Source organism: Podarcis gaigeae (genome assembly GCF_964106915.1).
Source record: "Podarcis gaigeae genome assembly, chromosome: 7".
NCBI lineage: Eukaryota > Metazoa > Chordata > Lepidosauria > Squamata > Lacertidae > Podarcis > Podarcis gaigeae.
Window position 1 is genome coordinate 62,494,778 of NC_139683.1, and position 19,739 is coordinate 62,514,516.

The 19,739-nt window shown below is 44.0% G+C and overlaps 1 protein-coding gene across 4 annotated transcripts in view; it reads right to left on the minus strand.

The window, feature by feature from the left end:
* The window catches only part of GCNT2 (glucosaminyl (N-acetyl) transferase 2 (I blood group)), a 51,885-nt gene that overhangs the window by 11,499 nt on the left and 20,647 nt on the right, over positions 1 to 19,739 (minus strand). Inside the window, exon 1 of one of the 4 annotated variants that reach the window (XM_083747351.1) lies at positions 1,646 to 5,659. The exons of the other annotated variants lie outside the window; for them this stretch is intronic. Within the exon in view, the coding sequence (XP_083603477.1) occupies positions 1,646 to 2,738 (1,093 nt within the window). The 5' untranslated portion in view covers positions 2,739 to 5,659. Of the gene's footprint in view, positions 1 to 1,645; positions 5,660 to 19,739 lie in introns of those variants that run through there. 4 annotated transcript variants of the gene reach the window in all.

Consider the following 19,739-nt stretch of genomic DNA (forward strand, 5'->3'; position numbering starts at 1 on the left):
TAGGAAGCCTCTGAGTGGAGTTTCCCTTTGAAGCAAGATTTGGGAGAGTGCCTCACATTCTGTGTGACACCCCAAATCACTGCAGCTACTGCAATGAAATGCATCTCAAGCCAGAAGACCATAACGAATGTATACTGCACACATTCTTCTGACCACATGAGGTAACCAAGGAGACAACATTGAAAATATTCTGACGTTAAAATATGTTAAGCCTAACACAATATCGGGTTTATTTGTTTATCTTTTCCATAATCAACATGCTTGGAGTCCAAGTTTGCATGCCTGTTCTGAGCCTGAGGTCCTGCCATCAAGCACATATACCATTATATCATTTCTCGGTTTCATCTCTTAACGCAATGTTTCATAGAGCTTTGTCAGTTGCTAGAATCATCACAGCCAATTCATTTGCTACAAACTTGTCATGGAATTAAGGTTTTCAATTGCCAAAAGGAACAGATTCACTTTTTCAATTGTAAAATCACATATTTTAACTTGGTTTGGTGTGGGAAAAGTGTTTGTTTTTGTCTGCCCTGAATCTTCCAACTCTTAGCTTCATTTGATGCAACCCAAGTTATTGCATTATGAAAGAAGGATAAAATAAGTTTATCTGCTTTCTCCACATTCCACATAATTTTACACATCCCTATCATGCCACCCTCTCCTTACTCATGGTTTTCTCTTGCTAAGTTTAACCTTTCCTCTGAAGGAGATACATCGGGGAAGCCGAAAAATGTAAAATGTGGAGGCATCAGCTCATTGCCATTGTAAGTTACCCAGCAACTGGTTTTGAGAGGCATGGAGGCTCTAACATTTAGGTGGCAATACCTAACTCAATGAAGCTTACTGTACTTCTAAATAGATAGGCATATCGCTGCACTGTTAGTTTTCATGTTAACAGCCACTGGCAGGCATTCCAGACATTCCTGTGGTGCTGTTAATCACAGCCAGCTCAGCTCCCATAAGTGCATAAGGAAAGCTGTGTGTGTGGTTGCCCCAGATATGCATCATTTTACACCTACTTACATTCACTTTCATTTTCCCTTTTCTCACCTGCAGGCATAGATTTGGTGAGATTCTTTTGGAGCGCTTTACCTCCTTGAATTTTCATCCTGGCTACCTCACTGCTTACCCTCAATTTCAGATCACGCACAAATAAATTACATTAAATAGCCCCAGGACAAGATTATTGGGAAACTCCACTACTTCATTCTTTCTGATATATCTGTCCATCTATAAGAAAGAGGCATTGTCCTCTCATCCTGCTTCTGCCAAGCTGGGCAGGACTTTTAACTAAGTTCCACTAAAGTCTGCTGGGTATACGCTGTTATTATTACACAGCTCAATAACTTGTGTCCTGTGTGATCAACCCTTAACAGCGGAGCCTGTATCCAGGCAATTATTCCCTGCACCACTGGGAACAATGTGATTTATTGTTGAACTGGAAAAGGTGGGAAATGTGTCCTTGAAAAATAAAAGCAAGGTGGAAAACTGTCCAGGGTTTTGCTCTGTGGTTTGGACAGCTCACAGTTGGAGTTTTGAGAGATGCAGTGAATTATTTCCCACGCTAAAGAGGCTCCATCTGGAAACGTGCCTTGGGAGACCAGAAACCACCCAAATCAGAAACTGCCAGATGCCATTAACGTACCTGGTATCCTGTTGAGCGTCACCCAGTAATGTTCATCCGGACTATAGGTGTCCTTGGACCATTCCAGCAAATCGAGGGCCCGTTTGTCCTGGAAAAGGAACTCCACAAACGGTCTGGTGAGGGCAATGTAGGCAGAGCCAAAGTAAATTGTCAGATTGTGGGGCGCAGGTGATTTGAGGGTACCAGTCCTTTTCATGTAAGAGGACTCTCTGTCTATGTGCTCCTTGTAAACGTACTTGGTCCTTACGGTGATCGGCTCAGGAGGGAGGATGCCGGGGGTGATGTTCTTCCCTTTGAAGTTTTTCAAGTGGCGGACGACTTCCCTGTTGGTTTTCAACGGGAAGTCTTGGCCGCACATGTTGAGCACATACTTCCAGCGGACCTCGGAGCGCAGCAAGTCCTTCATGCAGTTCAGGTCGGCCTGGAGACGCGAGATCCCCGCGTAAATGACCGGCTCGGCTTTGGACACGAGGAAGGCGTTGGGGAAGCAGCCCAGCAGCCTCTCCACGCTCTGCTTGTAGTCGCCGGACACCTTCTCGTCCACGTGGACGCAGTACACGTTCTGGGGCGCGTAAAGCGCGCGGAAGACTCTTTCGAACGTGGCGAACTCTTTGTGGAGGGTGATGACGTAGGCGAGCGGGAAGGCGACCTCTTCCTCCGAGAGGGCTCGCGTGACGTAGTGGCTGCCCTCCACGTACTCGGCGCAGTCGGGCGACTGCCCGAAGGGCGTGCGCAGGTGGTTGCCCCACACGAACGCCTTCTCCTCAGCGGCCAGGGCGCCGCAAGCCCCGCGGAGGAAGTCGCCTTCTCTCCCAGGCTGGGGCTGCTGCCGGGGCTGTTGACCCCGCGGCCGCCGGGCCTCCTCCTTGGGACCCGGAGGGTCGGGCTGGCCGCGGAGGAAAACCAGCAACGCCGTCAGGCTGCTGAGGGCGAGGGCTACCAGAAGGTAGGAGAGCCTGCGAGGCAGCATTGTGGCGCGCGACGCCAAAGCCGCCAGGCGCAGCGCGACCGCCTCAGGAAGGAGCTCCCGCCGGCTGCAGCCCTGCTGCGCGCGAGGCATGCGGCTCCTCAGCTGGGCGCCGCCGCGCTGCATGGGGTTTCTTCCCGCATGCCCACGGCTAGCGAGGTCGCCAAGGCAGGGCTTTTGTGTTCGCTCAGCCTGTTGCTAAGCAAGACGCCGGGCTGCCTCTTCCTAGCGGCCGCAATGGAAGCAGGCTGAGCGTTCCCTCAAGAGCGCAGAGGCGCGAGAGCCTCGCCTGTGCCGCCTCTCCTTTGCGCGCGCTCCTCGCCGGACTCCTCGCCGGCTCTTCTTTGGTAGCCCTTTGGTTCAGCGGCTCGGCCCCGCCTTCGGGGAACGGGCTTCTTCTTTGCTCCCGGCCGTGTGATTGGCTGCTGGCGCCGCGGCTTCCACGCCCACCTGTCGGTTTGGGGCCCGAATCCTCCGGGCGCGCGTGGAGCAGGTTTGGGGCGCCCGACCCGCTTAGCATGTGAAAGGGAAACCCTCAGGGTGAAGGAGGGAGAAGAAGGCCTGCAAGCCAAGGCGAACATATTGGGAAACAAAGAGCTGAACAGCAACCCAGGGTCTTCATTCCATTGAGCAAGCCACGTTTACACGAATAATTTTTTTAAATTTTTTAATTTTTTAAAATTATTGTAAATTTTATTGAATACAAAAAAGAATATCAAATAAGAAAAGAAATACGAAACAAATTTCATACATATACACATAAACATAGTTATTTATACATCTATAAAGTAATATTCAGAAAGAAAGAGGGGGAGGGGAAAAAGAATAAACGAAGAAAGAAAAAAGGAAGAAAAGAAGAAAAGAAGAAAGAAAAAATTAAAATGGAAATTTAGAAAATAGAAGTGTTCACCATAAACAACAGTTTAAGATCTATACTTGCATATATTTCCATCTTGCTAGATATCAGCCTTAATTAAAATGTTTTAAAAGACTTCCACCGTTTACGCCACACGTCTTTTATACTTCAGTCACCAAAACCTCTGTTCTTCATATCCACATTTACACGAATATAAATGAATACCTTAAAAGAGTCTTGTGGCACCTTGAAGACTAACAGATGACAGTCATGGACCAGTCATGAGATGCATCAGGTGTTTTATCTTCAGTTGGTAGGCCAATGTACCATGGAAGGCACCAAATTTTGCCATATGGCGTTGGACATCCCTCCGTCTTCTGCAGAAATGCACTGAGACTGGCTACTTCTCTGCAAGTTGTTGAATGGGTACTTGTATATGAACTGTTGAGGGCTTTGTCACCCTGAGCAACAAGGGTGGTTCTGGTATAACAGTATGGGAGGGGAGTGAAGATCTCCCCAGAGACTAAGACAGCTTGTCCCCACGCCCCTATCAAACTCAGCTCACATGCACACACACAGACACAAGCAGCATGAATCAAGAGTTTAGGGACATGAGGGACCAGTGGTGTAGCAGTGGCTGCTGGCTCCCGGGGTGGGGCAAGTGTGGTGCTCCCCTGGTAGACTGGGCAGCCCAGTGGTGCTGCCACCGCATCTCCTCCTATCCTGCCCCCAGGTCAGGCCTGGTGGATGCTCCTTCATTGGAGTTTTTAAAGCAGAGCCTAGATGGTCCCCTATTATGAATTTCTTGTATCAGCAGGTTATTGGAACAGGGTTTCCCAAATGGGGGTCTCCAGCTGTTTTTGGACTACAACTCCCATCATCCCTAGCTAGCAAGACCAGTGGTCAGGGTTGCTGGGAATTGTGGTCCAAAACAGCTGGAGTCCCAAGTTTGGAAACCTTGGACTAGAGGATGATCAAGGCACTTTCCCAGTTTTTGATAATAATGGGTTTCCCATCATAGCCCGCTGTATTTTGTAAGAAATGTCAATATTTATCAATAACCCATTGAAAAGATAGATTAAATAAGATAGCTTAGTAATAAAAAGGACATATCTTCACTTTGACTTGTGCCTCAAATGCATAATCAAAATTCTAAAGTGATTTTTTTTTTAGTGTTGTCCTTCCAGAACACACTAGTATAAAACACAGGTCTTAAGGCTGAAATCTTACAGATATGAATAGCCAGCATAGGAAATTAACACCCCATGTACAGTCTTTGAGGATTGTGAAAGACTAGAGCTATTTTTTAATGGATTTACTGTTAACATGAGCTATACATACTTCCTGGTTAGGACAGAACCTAGTTATCCAAAGTCCAAATTTACCTAAGGTGGGGAAGAAAACTAATAAAACCAGTGTGTGACGTGTTGTACTCAGCTTGCAAAAGGATTTTTCTTAAATACAGGTGTCTTTTATTTATATGTTACTATTTGAACGCTAGTATATAATGTATATAATAAAACGTAGGGAAACACGAACAGAGGAAATTTTCCAGCGTTAACAATGACTCCTTCTAGGTCAGAGGTATCTAATGTGGTGCCCATCAGATGTTGTGGAAATACAACTTGCATCTTCCTTGATCATTGACTGTATTGCCTGGGGTTGATGGAACTTTGTGGCAAAAGAAATCCAAACTTCACATTTTTGCCTGTGGGGCTTGAACAGGCATTGACCAGCTAAGAAAGAGATGGACAGCTGAATTAAAGTATGGAGTAACTTGGGGGGGGGGGGAGTTGTATTCTGTGTGTTAGGAATGAAGAGGAAATGATTTGAAAATAAAACTGTTGGTACAAATCTGGGGTGTGGCTAAACCTGGAATGATGTGTTCAGTTCTGGTTGCCAAACCCCAAAATAAAATTGTTGTGAGCTGGGGGTGGGGTGCGTGGTTTGTGGTTAGTCTAGTCTGCATGATGCCCGAGGCCTTTCTAGTTCCTGGGGTAAAATCCAGTGAGGGTTAAATCTAATAGAGGATTCCATTATTGAAGAACTAGCCAGGTAAGCTTCTTAGTGAGATAATGGCTTAAATAGTGTTTTTAGCATAACAGAGGAAGTGGCTCTGTGCCAGAGGGCAGGTGGGTGGGGGGGTCCCTCCATCACCTGGCTGGTAGTGAGAAAGACAAAAGTCAGAGGTAGGTGTGTGTGTGTGTGTGTGTGTGTGTGTGTGAGAGAGAGAGAGAGAGAGAGAGAGAGAGAGAGAGAGAGAGATGGGTTATAAACAGGCAGAAGTGAGAGAATGAGAGCCATGCTTGATTTCTGCTTGAACCCAAGGCTGTGACTATGGGAGAAGCAAGACCTCTTGGGGTGTTAACGCTGTGTGTCCCTCCATATTAGCCCCAGGTTGTATATATGTGTAAATAAGCCTTATATTATTAAGACACCATGGCATCTGCTGCCCTTCCAAGGAAACTGAACCCTGGGTGAGCACCTGGAAACGCTGGAATATCTCATTTGCCCAGGACTCAGCTAGACTGGTAAACAAAAAGCGATTCATATGCTTTGTATGTGCAGTATAACATTGTGCCCACAGATGGCAACGTGGAATCCCACTTTTCCTCTATCTGTTTTCCCTGTTTAACTTTACAACTCTTTAAACTGAAATGCTTCTTTGCTGCGTCTAGATCCAGCTCTAGAGATTGGGGTGGTGTTTTACAATATTATAGAGTGCTCAAGACTGTGAACCTGCATTCTCATTCTCCTTGTGAAGCAGGAGAAAGGGCTCTGTAAGGATCTGATACGAGGCCCAAAGCCGGTGTGTGTGGCCCTAGACTCCTGTAGCCTTTAACCCAGCAGTGGACAGTAACAGATGGCTCCAAGTGCTGGATTGTGTAACTATTAGCTTGGTTCAGGTTTCCTCTTCCTGCTTTTCATGAACCTGACAGGGTCAGCCTTGCTGTTTTTTCCCCAACATCTTTTGGGGAAGCAAACCAGTTTCTGGGTGTGCTGCAAACTTAATTCTTATTGATTGTACACCTTTGTGTTAAAAGGCAGAATTTGGCTGTGCCCTGAGGAGAGGTTTTTGCTTATTTATTTCCATGTTTGCACAGGCTTTTGAATGGTGAAGGAACGAGCTGGCCAAGCACTAGAAGCTAGTGGCAATTTCAAAATTTTGCAACAATTGAAAAATTGTGTAAATAGGAGGAGAGGGGAAGGAGGGGGAGGGAGGGAGGGAGAGAGAGAAGACACACACACACACACACACACACACACACACACACACACACACACACACACGTGTGAGAGTAAGTAGCAGCACCAGAAAGAAAAATTGTTGCAGGAGGAGCAGGTTATATTTCTCGGTGGGTACGAAAGAAAAATAACAGCAGATGTTAATGACAGGAGTTCAGAAATGGGGAGGCGAGAGAGGAAGTGAGCTCCTTTGGCAGTGGTGGCAGTGGGGGTGGGGGAATGGGACAATTGCCCCACCTGCCCCCTCTAGTCCCATCTATGGTGAGGATTTATAAAATCCCTGCTATCTCAAATCACAAGAGCATTCTCACACAACATCCGGAGGGAGTTTCCATGGGTTCTGCACTTCAAAAAAATTTACAATTGTTCTGGTATGCATATGCAGTGGTACCTCGGGTTAAGTACCGTATTTAATTCGTTCTGGAGGTCCGTTCGGAACCTGAAACTGTTCTTAACCTGAAGCACCACTTTAGCTAATGGGGCCTCCCACTGCCGCCGTGCCGCCGGAGCACGATTTCTGTTCTCATCCTGAAGCAAAGTTCTTAACCTGAGGTAATATTTCTGGGTTAGTGGAGTCTGTAACCTGAAGCGTATGTAACCCAGTGTACCACTGTAGTTGAGTAGATTCATGCAAAGAAAAACCTGCCATGCACTGGAGGAGGAAGAGGAGTGTGGGGAGAGCGCACCGCCCCTGGCAGCACAATCCCAATGTGGTGCTATCGCAGTTGCATCTCCCTCCTGCGCTAAGCACCACTCCCCAAGGGCGCATGCCACATCCCTGTGGGTGGCGCTCCACACCTACAGGACGCATGTCACACCCCTGTGGCGGCGTAGCACACCCCTGGGACACGTGCCAGCCCCATCCCCGCCTGCTCTCCACTCCCACCCACCCCCGGTGCTGGAGCATAAAGCTCTGTCACTGCCGCTATGTTTGAAACAAGGGTATGCAGCCCTCCATGCCCTTTCTATCCAGCCTTGGAAATGCTCTCCCTGGGGCACACATGTCTGCTCCCCAAGCCACACTGCTCCCCAGTCCTCTTTGCCTAGTTTGAATTGTGATAGTGCCTCTTGCTAGCCTTTAGAGGTGTGTACATATGTAGGAGGGACAAGGGTGGCGCTGTGGGTTAAACCACAGAGCCTAGGACTTGCCGATCAGAAGGTTGGTGGTTTGAATCCCCACGATGGGGTGAGCTCCCGTTGCTCAGTCCCTGCTCCTGTCAACCTAGCAGTTCGAAAGCACATCAAAGTGCAAGTAGATGAATAGGTACCGCTCCAGCGGGAAGGTAAACAGCGTTTCCGTGCGCTGCTCTGGTTCACCAGAAGTGGCTTAGTCATACTGGCCACATGACCTGGAAGCTGTACACCGGCTCCCTAGGCCAATAAAACGAGATGAGAGCCACAACCCCAGAGTCGGTCACGACTGGACCTAATGGTCAGGGGTCCCTTTACCTTTACATGTGTAGGAACCTCTGACTTTTATGTGACTGGAATTTAATCTATTGTACGAAGGTAAGAGTCACACCCATTGCTCTGCCCACTTTTTGCTTCTGGCTCCATGCAGTTTTCTCTCTGCTCACCCCTGGCATTCCTTCCAAGCCCACCCCATTTTCCCTGTGAGAGAATGTGGCCCTAGAGCTGAAGAAGCAAAGCCTTATATTTGGTAAGGGGTGAACCAGGTAGCAGGTGGCAGAGGTCTCCCACAATGCAAGAATTTATTTATATGCATATATCCTGGTTTTCCACTCTTGAAAACAAACACATACACACACACGCACACAAATCAAAGCAGTGCTCAAGGGTTGGCTCCTCCAGGCAATGTTGCTCTGTGGAAATCAGGGTCTGATCGCCATGGCGAAGGCGGAGACCCACTGAAATCACAGGCGGGAGAAGCTTGTGAACCTGGGATTCGGCTAGCACCTTTTGCGCCTCCCCTACTCATGGGGAAACCCTGATTTGGGGATCCGGAGCGACGTGGGGTGAGTGGCGCGGTGCTTCGAATTGACTGCTTCTTTCATGGAGTGAAGCCACATCGCTGTTGCCGGAGAGCGCTGACTTTTTCCTGTGGACAATTTGACTTTAAACAACTACCTGTGAGTAGAACGGAAATTGGATCTTTAAATTCATTAATTTGGCATCGAAACGGGAAGGTTTTAAACAGGAGGTCCGCCTTCCTCTTTTGTAAATAGATTGAAGCAAAGGCGTTGCAAGTTAAAGCCTTGGAAAGTCTTTTGTAAAGGATTAAATCTCCATCGGTTAAAACTATTAAATCCCCCTTTGAAGCAGGAGAAGAGGGGGGAAATTTTGGACCTAGCGAGCTTGCAGGAGAGAGTGAAAAATTAAATAACCACTGCTCTGAACCTGGAAACGGGCTGCCAGAAAGAGTGATGTTTTGGGAGAGTTCATTGACTGTGAACAGAAAGCATGTTGACAGATGGCTAAATAAGAGAAATATATTGTTTCCATTGTCCTCTTCTGCGTTTAAAAAGGAGGAAAAGTAACTGAAAATTGAAACTAACTTTATAGTTTAAATTGTGTTTGAAAGGATTGATACAAGTGGAGACTGTTTCCCTCTAGAGGGAGCTTTTGAAACTGTTACAAGAGTAGAGCTGGGTTTTTTCCAGCTGCAAGATAAGAACTGTGAGAATCAGAGATTGACCTTGGATTTTAAGAATGTTGACAGAAGGAGCCTTAGTGACTGTTTTATGTACGATAAGCTATTCGTTGGAACAGCTTCACAAGAAGACGGATGTCATGAATACCAAACTTGAGAACTTGGAACAAAAATTGATAAATTTGGGACAAAAAGTGACCATCAATACAGAAATTGTTCAGGATTTGACACAGGAACCTACTTTGACAGGACAAACTGGGGAGAAGACGAAGGAGAAAGTTGTTGTTGTTGAACCTAAAGTAATACAAGTGGAAGCCCCAGCCTTACAGAGGCAAATTGAGGACTATAAGTGGAGGCCTTTTATGAATGAATATAGAAAACGTCAGAATTTGAAGATTGGAGCCCTGCTTGGACTGGAGAAGGAAGGTTGGATAGACTCTTTCATGCAGGGATTTACTGACCTTTGGGTCCTGAATTTGGGTCAGGAGGTGATTGGAGTTGAGGAGGCCTTTGGATCTGGAGGAGCCTTTAAACATGATTTGAGATATTGTATGGACCTTGGTTCTAGCTGTGGAGAGTTGGCTGGCCTGTCGAGAGGGAATGGGGGCATCGTTGGGTTGGGCCCCCCCCCGAGACTTGCTCTTCAGCATCTTCAGCATCAAAGAATATGAAGAAGAATTGCAGAAGGGACTTGGAAAAGATTTAAGAGCCTCGGACAGAAGATCTCCAGGTTGATGAACTATATGGAATGGACGGAAATGACTGGCAGAATCTGAGACCAGGGAGAAGAGATGGTGGTAGAAGATTGGGAAAGTTTAAAGTTTGTATATAGAAATATTGTAAAATTAATGAGTGTTTGAAAATTGTTGGAATGAAACTTTATGGCTTTAGCAGAAATGTTATAAGGAGTTAAGTATAAATAAGTACTTTAGTATTAATGGAAAATAAGGTTAAAAATATGTTAAGATATTCATAATGATAAAAATAGAAAAAGATGGAAAGGAATTGCTGAAACAAGTAACAGAAGTGGAATACAAAAAGGGAGGTGAGAGGAGGTCGATGAAATAAGGGAATGAAAGATAGAGTAATGAAATGGCATGCTATATGTTTTTAAATTGTTGTTGTTTTGTTTAGTGTTAAGGTTGTGTTTTGTATTGTTTATTGTATTGTTTTATCTTTTGTTCTTTTTTCTTGTCTGCTCTATTTTGTCTTTTTTCCCTGACTTTTCTTTTCTTTTTTCTTTTCTTGTAAGTTTGAAAAGTAATAAAGATTATTTTAAAAAACAACAACAAAGCAGTGCTCAAGGCAGCTCACAATATTCTTATTGGCAGCTCAGAAAGAAAAGAAAAATTCATAAGATGCAATATTAAAATATTATAACAGCAATCACAATATACCAATATCCATGTGACCAGTATAATAAAAACTGAGATTTTAAAAACCTGAGAGAATTTTAAAAACCTGAAACATAAAAAGGGCCATAATGATGCTCCATACAAGCCTCTCTGGGGAGATTATTGCTCAGCAAGGATACCGCTGGTGAAAACAAAATGAATGCACAATATTTCAGCATAAACACAACTGCACTCCTGCACACTACAGGGAGTATACATATGTCCCATTGAATACAATGGGGCTCACTTTCCTCCCTAAGAAAGCATCCTTGACATCCCCTCAACAACTTCAGAACTTAATGTAGTGGAATGGGGACCAATGACACTTTTTTTGGAGAAACTTTAAGGTGATAGAAATATTTGCTGATATGGCACAACTTCATCTGAAAGTTCATTGTTTTAAATGCTTTTAAAATTTGTGTTAATATTTGGCATATCTACATTGCAAATTTAATCTGGTCTGAAAGTGAATTAGTGGGTTCTGAAAATGACTTATATTGCTTGATAAGTGTGTTTATAAACTATGAACTCGTTCAAAGAGCTATCACGGTGGTATGCACTAAAATCATTAAAATGTCACAAAATTATAAAATAAAATGCGGAACAAATTACTAACACTGAAGCAAATTCATTCTCAAAAAACACCTAGTGAAACAGAAGCATTTCCAGGAGGGGATGAAATATCAAAGTTGTTGATTCTGTGTCCCACCCCGCCAAACCCCCTCATTTTCATATAATTGCAATTCACAGTTTCAAGCCTAGAATCACGATTACTGCAGAGAACTGAAGTTCTTGTAAATCTGTGGCATAGGCATAGCCTAATGCTGTTACAGTGCAATTTTTAGGGTAGAGAATTATGGTATCTTGCATCTCCTATCCAAAATTACCCTTTTGGCTACCCAACCCTTGTACTGAATCCGGAAGTTGACGTTTGTGTAAAATAAAAGGACTCTGGCAGCAATATTGCTTGTCTGGCAAGCCCGTAAGTCTGTGACAAGTCAACCTTTCAGTCATCGTTTTATTTCAAAGCCAAATATATAACCAAGATTGATTTGATTTGTCCAAACATTCTTAACATTTACACCCATATGATTCATCAGTTCATTCATTCAGCCTTCACTGGCATAATTTAGACAATAAAATCATAAATGAGAAAGAAAGAAAAAGCAATCTGTAAAACATATGATTCATAAAGGAGGTGGCAATAACTTAAAGGAGGGTTGATTGTGTTGCTCTATGTTACGTTTAACTTAAATATTAAACTTTTTAATTCTACCCCAAAAGCTGAATAAATAATATTTACTGGTAATCCTAATGCTAAGGATAAGGAAGGCATGACTAACTCCTGCCTTCCCTAATGCTCAGTTTGAGGTCATGCCTCATGGCTGCTAGCCATTTAAAATACTGTGCTGTCAAATATGAGGAAATGTTGGCACAGAAAGAACACACTTAGTGTGATTTTGACCTTTTTGACCATTTATTTATTTCTTCTTCACAGGCATAGAAATATAGCCTTCCTAGTTTATCTTATAATTGAGTTCAGGAAGGAGGAGGTTGCTATAAATAAGCTGTTGTGACTTCTGACTGTGTGCATGTCTGTACACCACTGAATAAACTGGTTGCCCAAGCCCACACATTAATTTGGTTGAACTTTCTCACCCTTTGCTGGCTTGGACATAGGTAAAGGGACCCCTGACCATTAAGTCCAGTTGCGGACGACTCTGGGGTTGCGGCACTCATCTCGCTTTACTGGCCGAAGGAGCCAGCGTACCATTTCCAGGTCATGTGGCCAGCCTGACTAAGCCGCTTCTGGCGAACCAGAGCGGTGTATGGAAATGCTGTTTATCTTCCCGCCAGAGCGGTACCTATTTATTTACTTACACTTGATGTGCTTTTGAACTGCTAGGTTGGCAAGAGCTGGGACCGAACAACGGGAGCTCACCCTGTTGCAGGGATTCGAACCACCGACCTTCAAATAAGCAAGCCCTAGGCTCTGTGGTTTAGACCACAGTGCCACCCACGTCCCCTGGCCATAGGTAGCACCTTGCAAATTGGTAAACAGAAGCTCACCATATGTCACATGCAGGCATGTGATACAATAAAAGAAGCCTGCAATCTTATTCTGAACGCACTTGAGTCAGGAGGAGCACTGAAAACTAACACTGATGCATAGGAAACTGTAATTATAATACATGCATTATTAGATTATTGGTCCACTTAGAATAATAATAATAAAAATAAATAATAATAATAATAATAATAATAATAATAATAATAATATTGAACATTCTGTTGCCAAAAAAGAATCCCACATTGACCAATCCCTAACTGCAAATCAGGCTGACCATGCACCAGGCAGGACCTAGGAGAACACAGGGATCTTTGCTGGTGAAATACAGAACAATCTACCATGGGCATAACCAAGGAGAGGGGGGGCAGGAAGGGGCAGCCGCTCCCCCGTAATCAATAAAAATCAGTAAAAATACATAGCTGACTGAGGTTCTGCCCCCCCACAAGGCCTGCCCCCCCAACAAAAATCCTGGCTATGCCCATGCATTCTTTTCTATCTACTGACCAAGGTAGCTACCCGCCTCTGATGGATTCTACCAGGCAACCGTAAACCACACAAAAGACTCAAGTTTTATGCATTGCAAAGCATTTATATTACTGTAGGCTTTTCATCAACTGATCCTGCATTGACAATGCAACATTCAGTGCGAGACCAGCTGTGGAAGGGGTTCAAACGCAAATGAGATTTATAGCAATGTTGTTCAGATGCCCATGCTTGGATGAATTCAAGATTTAAATTGTTTTAAAAAGGAAGTAACATATCCATCTGCAACGTTATCATCAAAAGTCAGGAGGTCACTTTAAAAAAAAAAGAAGTGAAACAAGATTTGAGAGTTTTAGCATGAAAGTTCTCATTGAAATGTTCATACCCGCAGCAACAATTCGTCTTGAGAACCCTGCTATTTTGCCCCCATGGGCAGGAAAGCAGTTAATCACCCCACCCTGGCTGCAATCAACTTAACCAACCCCTCCCTTCCTGTTGTATCTCCCTAGGAGACTGCATTGCAACACTTCAGATGGAAAGCACTGTCCCACCATTCCATTGCCTTATTCTTGATGAGTTCAGATTAAAAACATCAAACAGGAAAACACACACACACATGCCTTATAAAGGTAATAGAGCATTCAGATGCAAAAAGGGGTAACACAAGCCAGAAAAGCAGGCATCTCCCCTCACTCCATGATTTGATTACTACTTTCCACACTCCTGATATAAAACAAACATCAATTTGTTAACCTTAATAAGCAGCAGCAGCAACAACAAAATACTCTCATCGTGTGCAGTTTTACATTTTAAACTGACATAACTCATTAAAAAAAATGCAGATCTGAGTCTTTCCAGTGCTGCCATTGTGCAAAAAGTGAGTAATAGATCCTTATAGAATAATAGAACTGTAGAGTTGGAAGGGACCACAAGGGTCCTCTAGTCCAGCCCCCTGCAATGCAGAACTCTTTTGCCCAACATGGGGCTCAAACCCACAACCCTAAGATTAAGAGTCTCATGCTCTACCAAGTGAGCTAGCCAGCTATCACACTCACTTGTGGATCAGAATAACTTTTACAAGGGATCTCTTCAAAGTCATCATCTATTAACAGGCCACTTACCGTATGTGTCCACAGTTGTATTCTGTTATTTGTCGGTGACTTTATTGTTATGCTAGGTGAGAATCAAGGAGATTTATGAGTGGTGTTGTGGTGCTGGTAGGCACCGGATCTGTTTCTCTTTTTACTCTGCAGTCTACCAATGTAAAGTTTAATCTGATGGTAGTTTGGAGGAGGTATGTAAAACCAAGAGGATCCGTTTTTTATTCTGCTGGGTTCGACTTTTACCCAGGGCCATGGAAATGCAAAAGGTGTGTGTGTGTGTGTGTGTGCTTTCTCTGCATGTACAGAATGACAAGGTGAAGAGGGGTGGTGCCCACAATACTTTCTCAAATTTCCAAATGGGTCCAAAGGCATTAGTGGCTCCACATGGCAAGATAGACACTTCTACTGACATGCTTCTTCTGTCCAATGCATTTGGAGGCCGGGGGCCGGGGGGAGAGAAGCTGTGCTTGCTCCATATGAGGAGAAAAATGCAGCGAGTCCTGTTTTAATGGGACACCCCTATACATTACCTGAAGGTAGATTATGAAAGACATGAAAACACCCTCTCCAAATCAAAGAGGAAATGTTGATTACCGAGTGCGATAGGGAAGAAGCTATGGGTAGCATTTTGGATTTTGCAAATGAAAGGAAGCATGACGAAGATGGTATCTGTAATGTCCAAAGGTTGTACAAAGAGTCACATAACAATGGTAAGAGTGGTGGTGCTGTACCTTCAGCTGAGGATGCCACCATGTTGCAATATGTTATCAAATCAGGAATGGGCTGTTACCACCAACACAGCTCCAGATCAAGTTGTTGAGTTGGATCTAACCAGTAGCGTAGCATGGGGGGGTGCAGGGGGGGTTGGCCGCACCGGGCGCAACATCTGGGGGTTAGGGTTAGGGGGCGCAAATCCACGGATTAGGGGGCGCAAATTACTTGCCTTGCCCCAGGTGCTGACAACCCATGCTACGCCACTGGATCCAACTAAATAGTTGAGGTACTGAGAGCCAATGCAACAAGTCCTGCTAGTGCAACAGGGCTTCCCCTCTTCTCCCCAGTACCCCTGAGCTCCCCAGATTGGCTCTAGGGGGGCTGGGAGAGCCCATAGAACAGGGAGGAAGAGAGGGGAGATGGTTCCATCAGGCAAGCAGAAATGACATTGAATTCAACCATTAGGTTTACTCCACCTAAAAATTTCCCCCAAAGGCATATGTGACCTTTATACTTCTACTTGTCTATTCCATGAAACTTCTACTTGTCTATGCCAGGTGTTCAACCAGACAACACCTTTCATGGCTATTCCTCTTACTTTACCAAGGGCGCTTCCAGATATCACTACTTTCAGGTGGGAATCAATAACATACTTAGAAATCCAGGTTGCACCATTACAGTCAGTTAGAGGTCTTGTGTAACAACCCAGTTCCTGAAAAGATTGGACTACACACACACACACACACACACACACAGAGGAAAATGCACTGGAAAGTGTGCTTTGATGCAACACAAATCAGGGTGAATGCTTATTAAATAGCCAGCTTCATCTAATCTCTCTGCAAACACATCAGGATGCATAATCAATAAACATTTCCCAAATTCCCATTTGCTTTTCTTTCTTTTCTAATCAATTGTTGTTTCAAAGTTGTTGCTTCAGTTTTCAATTTAGTACAACTCCAGGCTGTTTCTCTAATAGCTATGTTGGAGAGAGTGAGTTGTTGCACATTCTCACAGCCCCATCCCTGTTTCCTCACAACTTTACACAATCTCTTAATTCACATGCCTCCTTTTCTTCTGTTCCACACCTCTTAACAGCCTGAGCCCACAATTTCTTCTCTAGGGTCACTTCCAGACTGTCACTGTTCTGTGGGTGGGATGAAAATGCATACCTGTAAATTCAGGTTGCCCAGTTAAAGTAGATTAGGTGCTCCTGAACAGCAACCCCCCTCTCTCTCCTGCCCCGTAGACTGTTTGTGGTTAAGAAAGTGACAGGAAAATGCCCTGGTGGGAAGTATGGGACAGGTAGGCAAACTAAGGCCCAGGGGCTGGATGCGGCCCAATTGCCTTCTAAATCCAGCCCACGGGACTTCTGGGTTGGCGCGTCCGGCAATGGCGGAGCTCCTCCGATCGGGAGGAACTTGCTCCGTGGAAAACAGGGTCTGACCGCCACGGCGAAGGCGGAGCCCCACTGAAATCACAGGCGGGAGAAGCTTGTGAACCTGGGATTCAGCTGGCACCTTTTGCGCCTCCCCTACTCACGGGGAAACCCTGTTTTGGGGATCCGGAGCGACGTGGGGTGAGTGGCATGGTGCTTCGAATTGACTGCTTCTTTCACGGAGTGAAGCCGCATTGCTGTTGCCAGAGAGCGCTGACTTTTTCCTGTGGACAATTGGACTTTAAACAACTACCCGTGAGTAGAACGGAAAATTGGATCTTTAAATACCTTAATTTGGCACCGAAACAGGAAGGTTTTAAACAGGAAGTTCGCCTTCCTCTTTTGTAAATAGATCGAAGCAAAGACGTTACAAGCTAAAGTCTTGGAAAGCCTTTGGCAAAGGATTAAATTTCCATCGGTTAAAACTACAATCCCCCCCTTGGAAGCAGGGGAAGAGGGGGGGAATTTTGGACCTAGCGAGCCTGCAGGAGAGAGTGAAAAATCAAATTACCACTGCTCTGAACCTGGAAACGGGCTGCCAGAAAGAGTGATGTTTTGGGAGAGTTCATTGACTGTGAACAGAACATATTTGACAGCTGGCTAGATAAGAGAAAGATACTGTTTCATTGTCCTCTTCTGCGTTTAAAAAGGAGGAAAAGTAACTGAAAATTGAAACTATCTTTATTGCTTGAGTTGTGCCTGAAAGGACTGATACAAGTGGAGACTGTTTCCCTCTAGAGGGAGCTTTTTGAAACTGTTACAGGAGTGTAACTGGGGAATCTCCAGCTGCAAGATAAGAAATTGTCAGAACCAGAGATTGACCTTGGACTATTTAAAAATGTTGACAGGAGAAGCCATAGTGACTGCATTATGTAAGATAAGCTACTCGCTGGAACAGACTCACAAGAAGACGGATGACATGACTATTAAAATTGACAACTTGGGACAAAAAGTGATTAATTTGAGACAAAAAGTGAGCACCAACACAGAAAGTATTCAGGATTTAGTTCAGGAATCTACTTTGGCAGGACAAATTGTGGAGAAGAAGGAGAAAGCTGTTGTTGTCGAACCTAAAGTAATACAAGTGGAAGCCCCAGCCTTACAGAAGCAAACTGACGACTATAAGTTGAGGCCTTTTATGATTGAATCTAGAAAAAGTCAGATTTTGAGGATCGGAGCCCGGCTTGGATTGGAGAAGGAAAGTTGGAAAGATCCCTCTATTCAGGGATCAACGGACTTTTGGGATATGGACTTGGGCCAGGAGGAGATTGAAGCTCTGGGGGCCTTTGGATTTGGAGGAAGCTTGAAACATGTTCTGAAATACTTTATGGATCTTAATTTTAGCTATGGAAATTTGGCTGACCTGTCGAGAAGGAATAAAAGCATTGTTAGGTTGGAGTCTCCCCAAGATCTGCTCTTTAGCATTAAAGAATATGAAGAAGATCTGCAGAAGGGACTTGGAAAAGAGTTAAGAGCCTCGGACATAAGATCTCCAGATTGATGGACTATATGGAATTTACGGAAAGGACTGGCAGAATCCGAGACCAGGGAGAAGAGATGGTGGAACAAGATTGGAAAATTTAAAGTTTATTTATGGAAATACTGTAAAATTAATGAGTGATAGAAAAATGTTGGAATGAAATTTTATGGCCTTAGTAGAAATGTTATAAGGAGTTAAGCATATACAAGTATTCTAGTTTTAATGGAAAATAAGGTTAAAAATATGTTAAGATATTTATAGTATGACAGAAAACAGAGAAAGATGGAAAGGATTTGCTGAAACAATTAATAGAAGTGGAATACAAAAAGGGAGGTGAGAGGAGGTCGATGAAACAAGGGAATGAAAAATAGAGTATGGAAAAGGAGTGATGTATGTTTTTAATTTGTTTTTGTTTTGTTTAGTTTAGGGTTAGGGTTAGGGATAGAGTTTTGTTTAGTTTAATGTGTTTAGTTTAATGTGTTAAGGTTGTGTTGTGTATTGTTTATATTTTGTATTGTATTGTTTTTCTTGTTTCTTTTGTTTTTTTCTTTTGTCTTTTCTTTCTTCTTTTCCTTTTTTGTAAACTTTAAAAGCAATAAATATTATTTGCTAAAAAAAATAATAAATCCAGCCCGTGGACAGTCCGGGAATCAGCATATTTTTACATGAGTAGGATGTGTCTTTTATTTAAAATGCATCTCTGGGTTATTTGTGGGGCATAGGAATTCATTCATTTGTTCCCCAAAAATATAATCCGGCCCACCACATGGTCTGAGGGACAGTGGACCAGCCCACGGCTGAAAAAGGTTGCTGAACCCTGGTGTGGGATAACAACTTCTTGAAGTGGCATCCCTTAACCTCCTTGCAAAAAAATCAGACTGAATCCTCAATAAACAGCTGATGTCATGTGACCTCCCTGCAAACTTTGCACAAACAAATCAGACTGAATGCTCCATAAACAAACAACACAAGCCCTTCCCTCTTACCATCCTGATACCCATCTCTTCCCCATCTATTGCATTTCCCTAGATTGAAGAAGTTAAGCATGATACGGGCTGCAGGGAACTCAGCTTGCAAAATTATTTTTCTTAAATACAGGTGTCTTTTTATTTATATGTTACTATTTGAACATTAGCATATAATGTATATAATAAAATGTAGGGAAACACGAACAGAGGAAATTTTCCAGCGTTAACAATGACTCCTTCTAGGTCAGAGGTATCTAATGTGGTGCCCATCAGATGTTGTGGAAATACAACTTGCATCTTCCTTGATCATTGACTGTATTGCCTGGGGTTGATGGAACTTTGTGGCAAAAGAAATCCAAACTTCACATTTTTGCCTATGGGGCTTGAACAGGCATTGACCAGCTAAGAAAGAGATGGACAGCTGAATTAAAGTATGGAGTAACTTGGGGGGGGGGGGGGAGTTGTATTCTGTGTGTTAGGAATGAAGAGGAAATGATTTGAAAATGAAACTGTTGGTACAAATCTGGGCTGTGGTTACACCTGGAATAATGTGTTCAGTTCTGGTTGCCAAACCTCAAAAATAATTTGTGAGCTGGGGGTGGGGTGTGTGGTTAGTCTAGTCTGCATGATGCCCGAGGCCTTTCTAGTTCTGGGGGTAAAATCCAGCGAAATGACCATGCAGTAAGACTGGGACTCCCTCCATGCAGACTGAAGGTGTAAATATTAAAGCTATGACAGTCTCCGTCATGTCTCAATTCTCCAA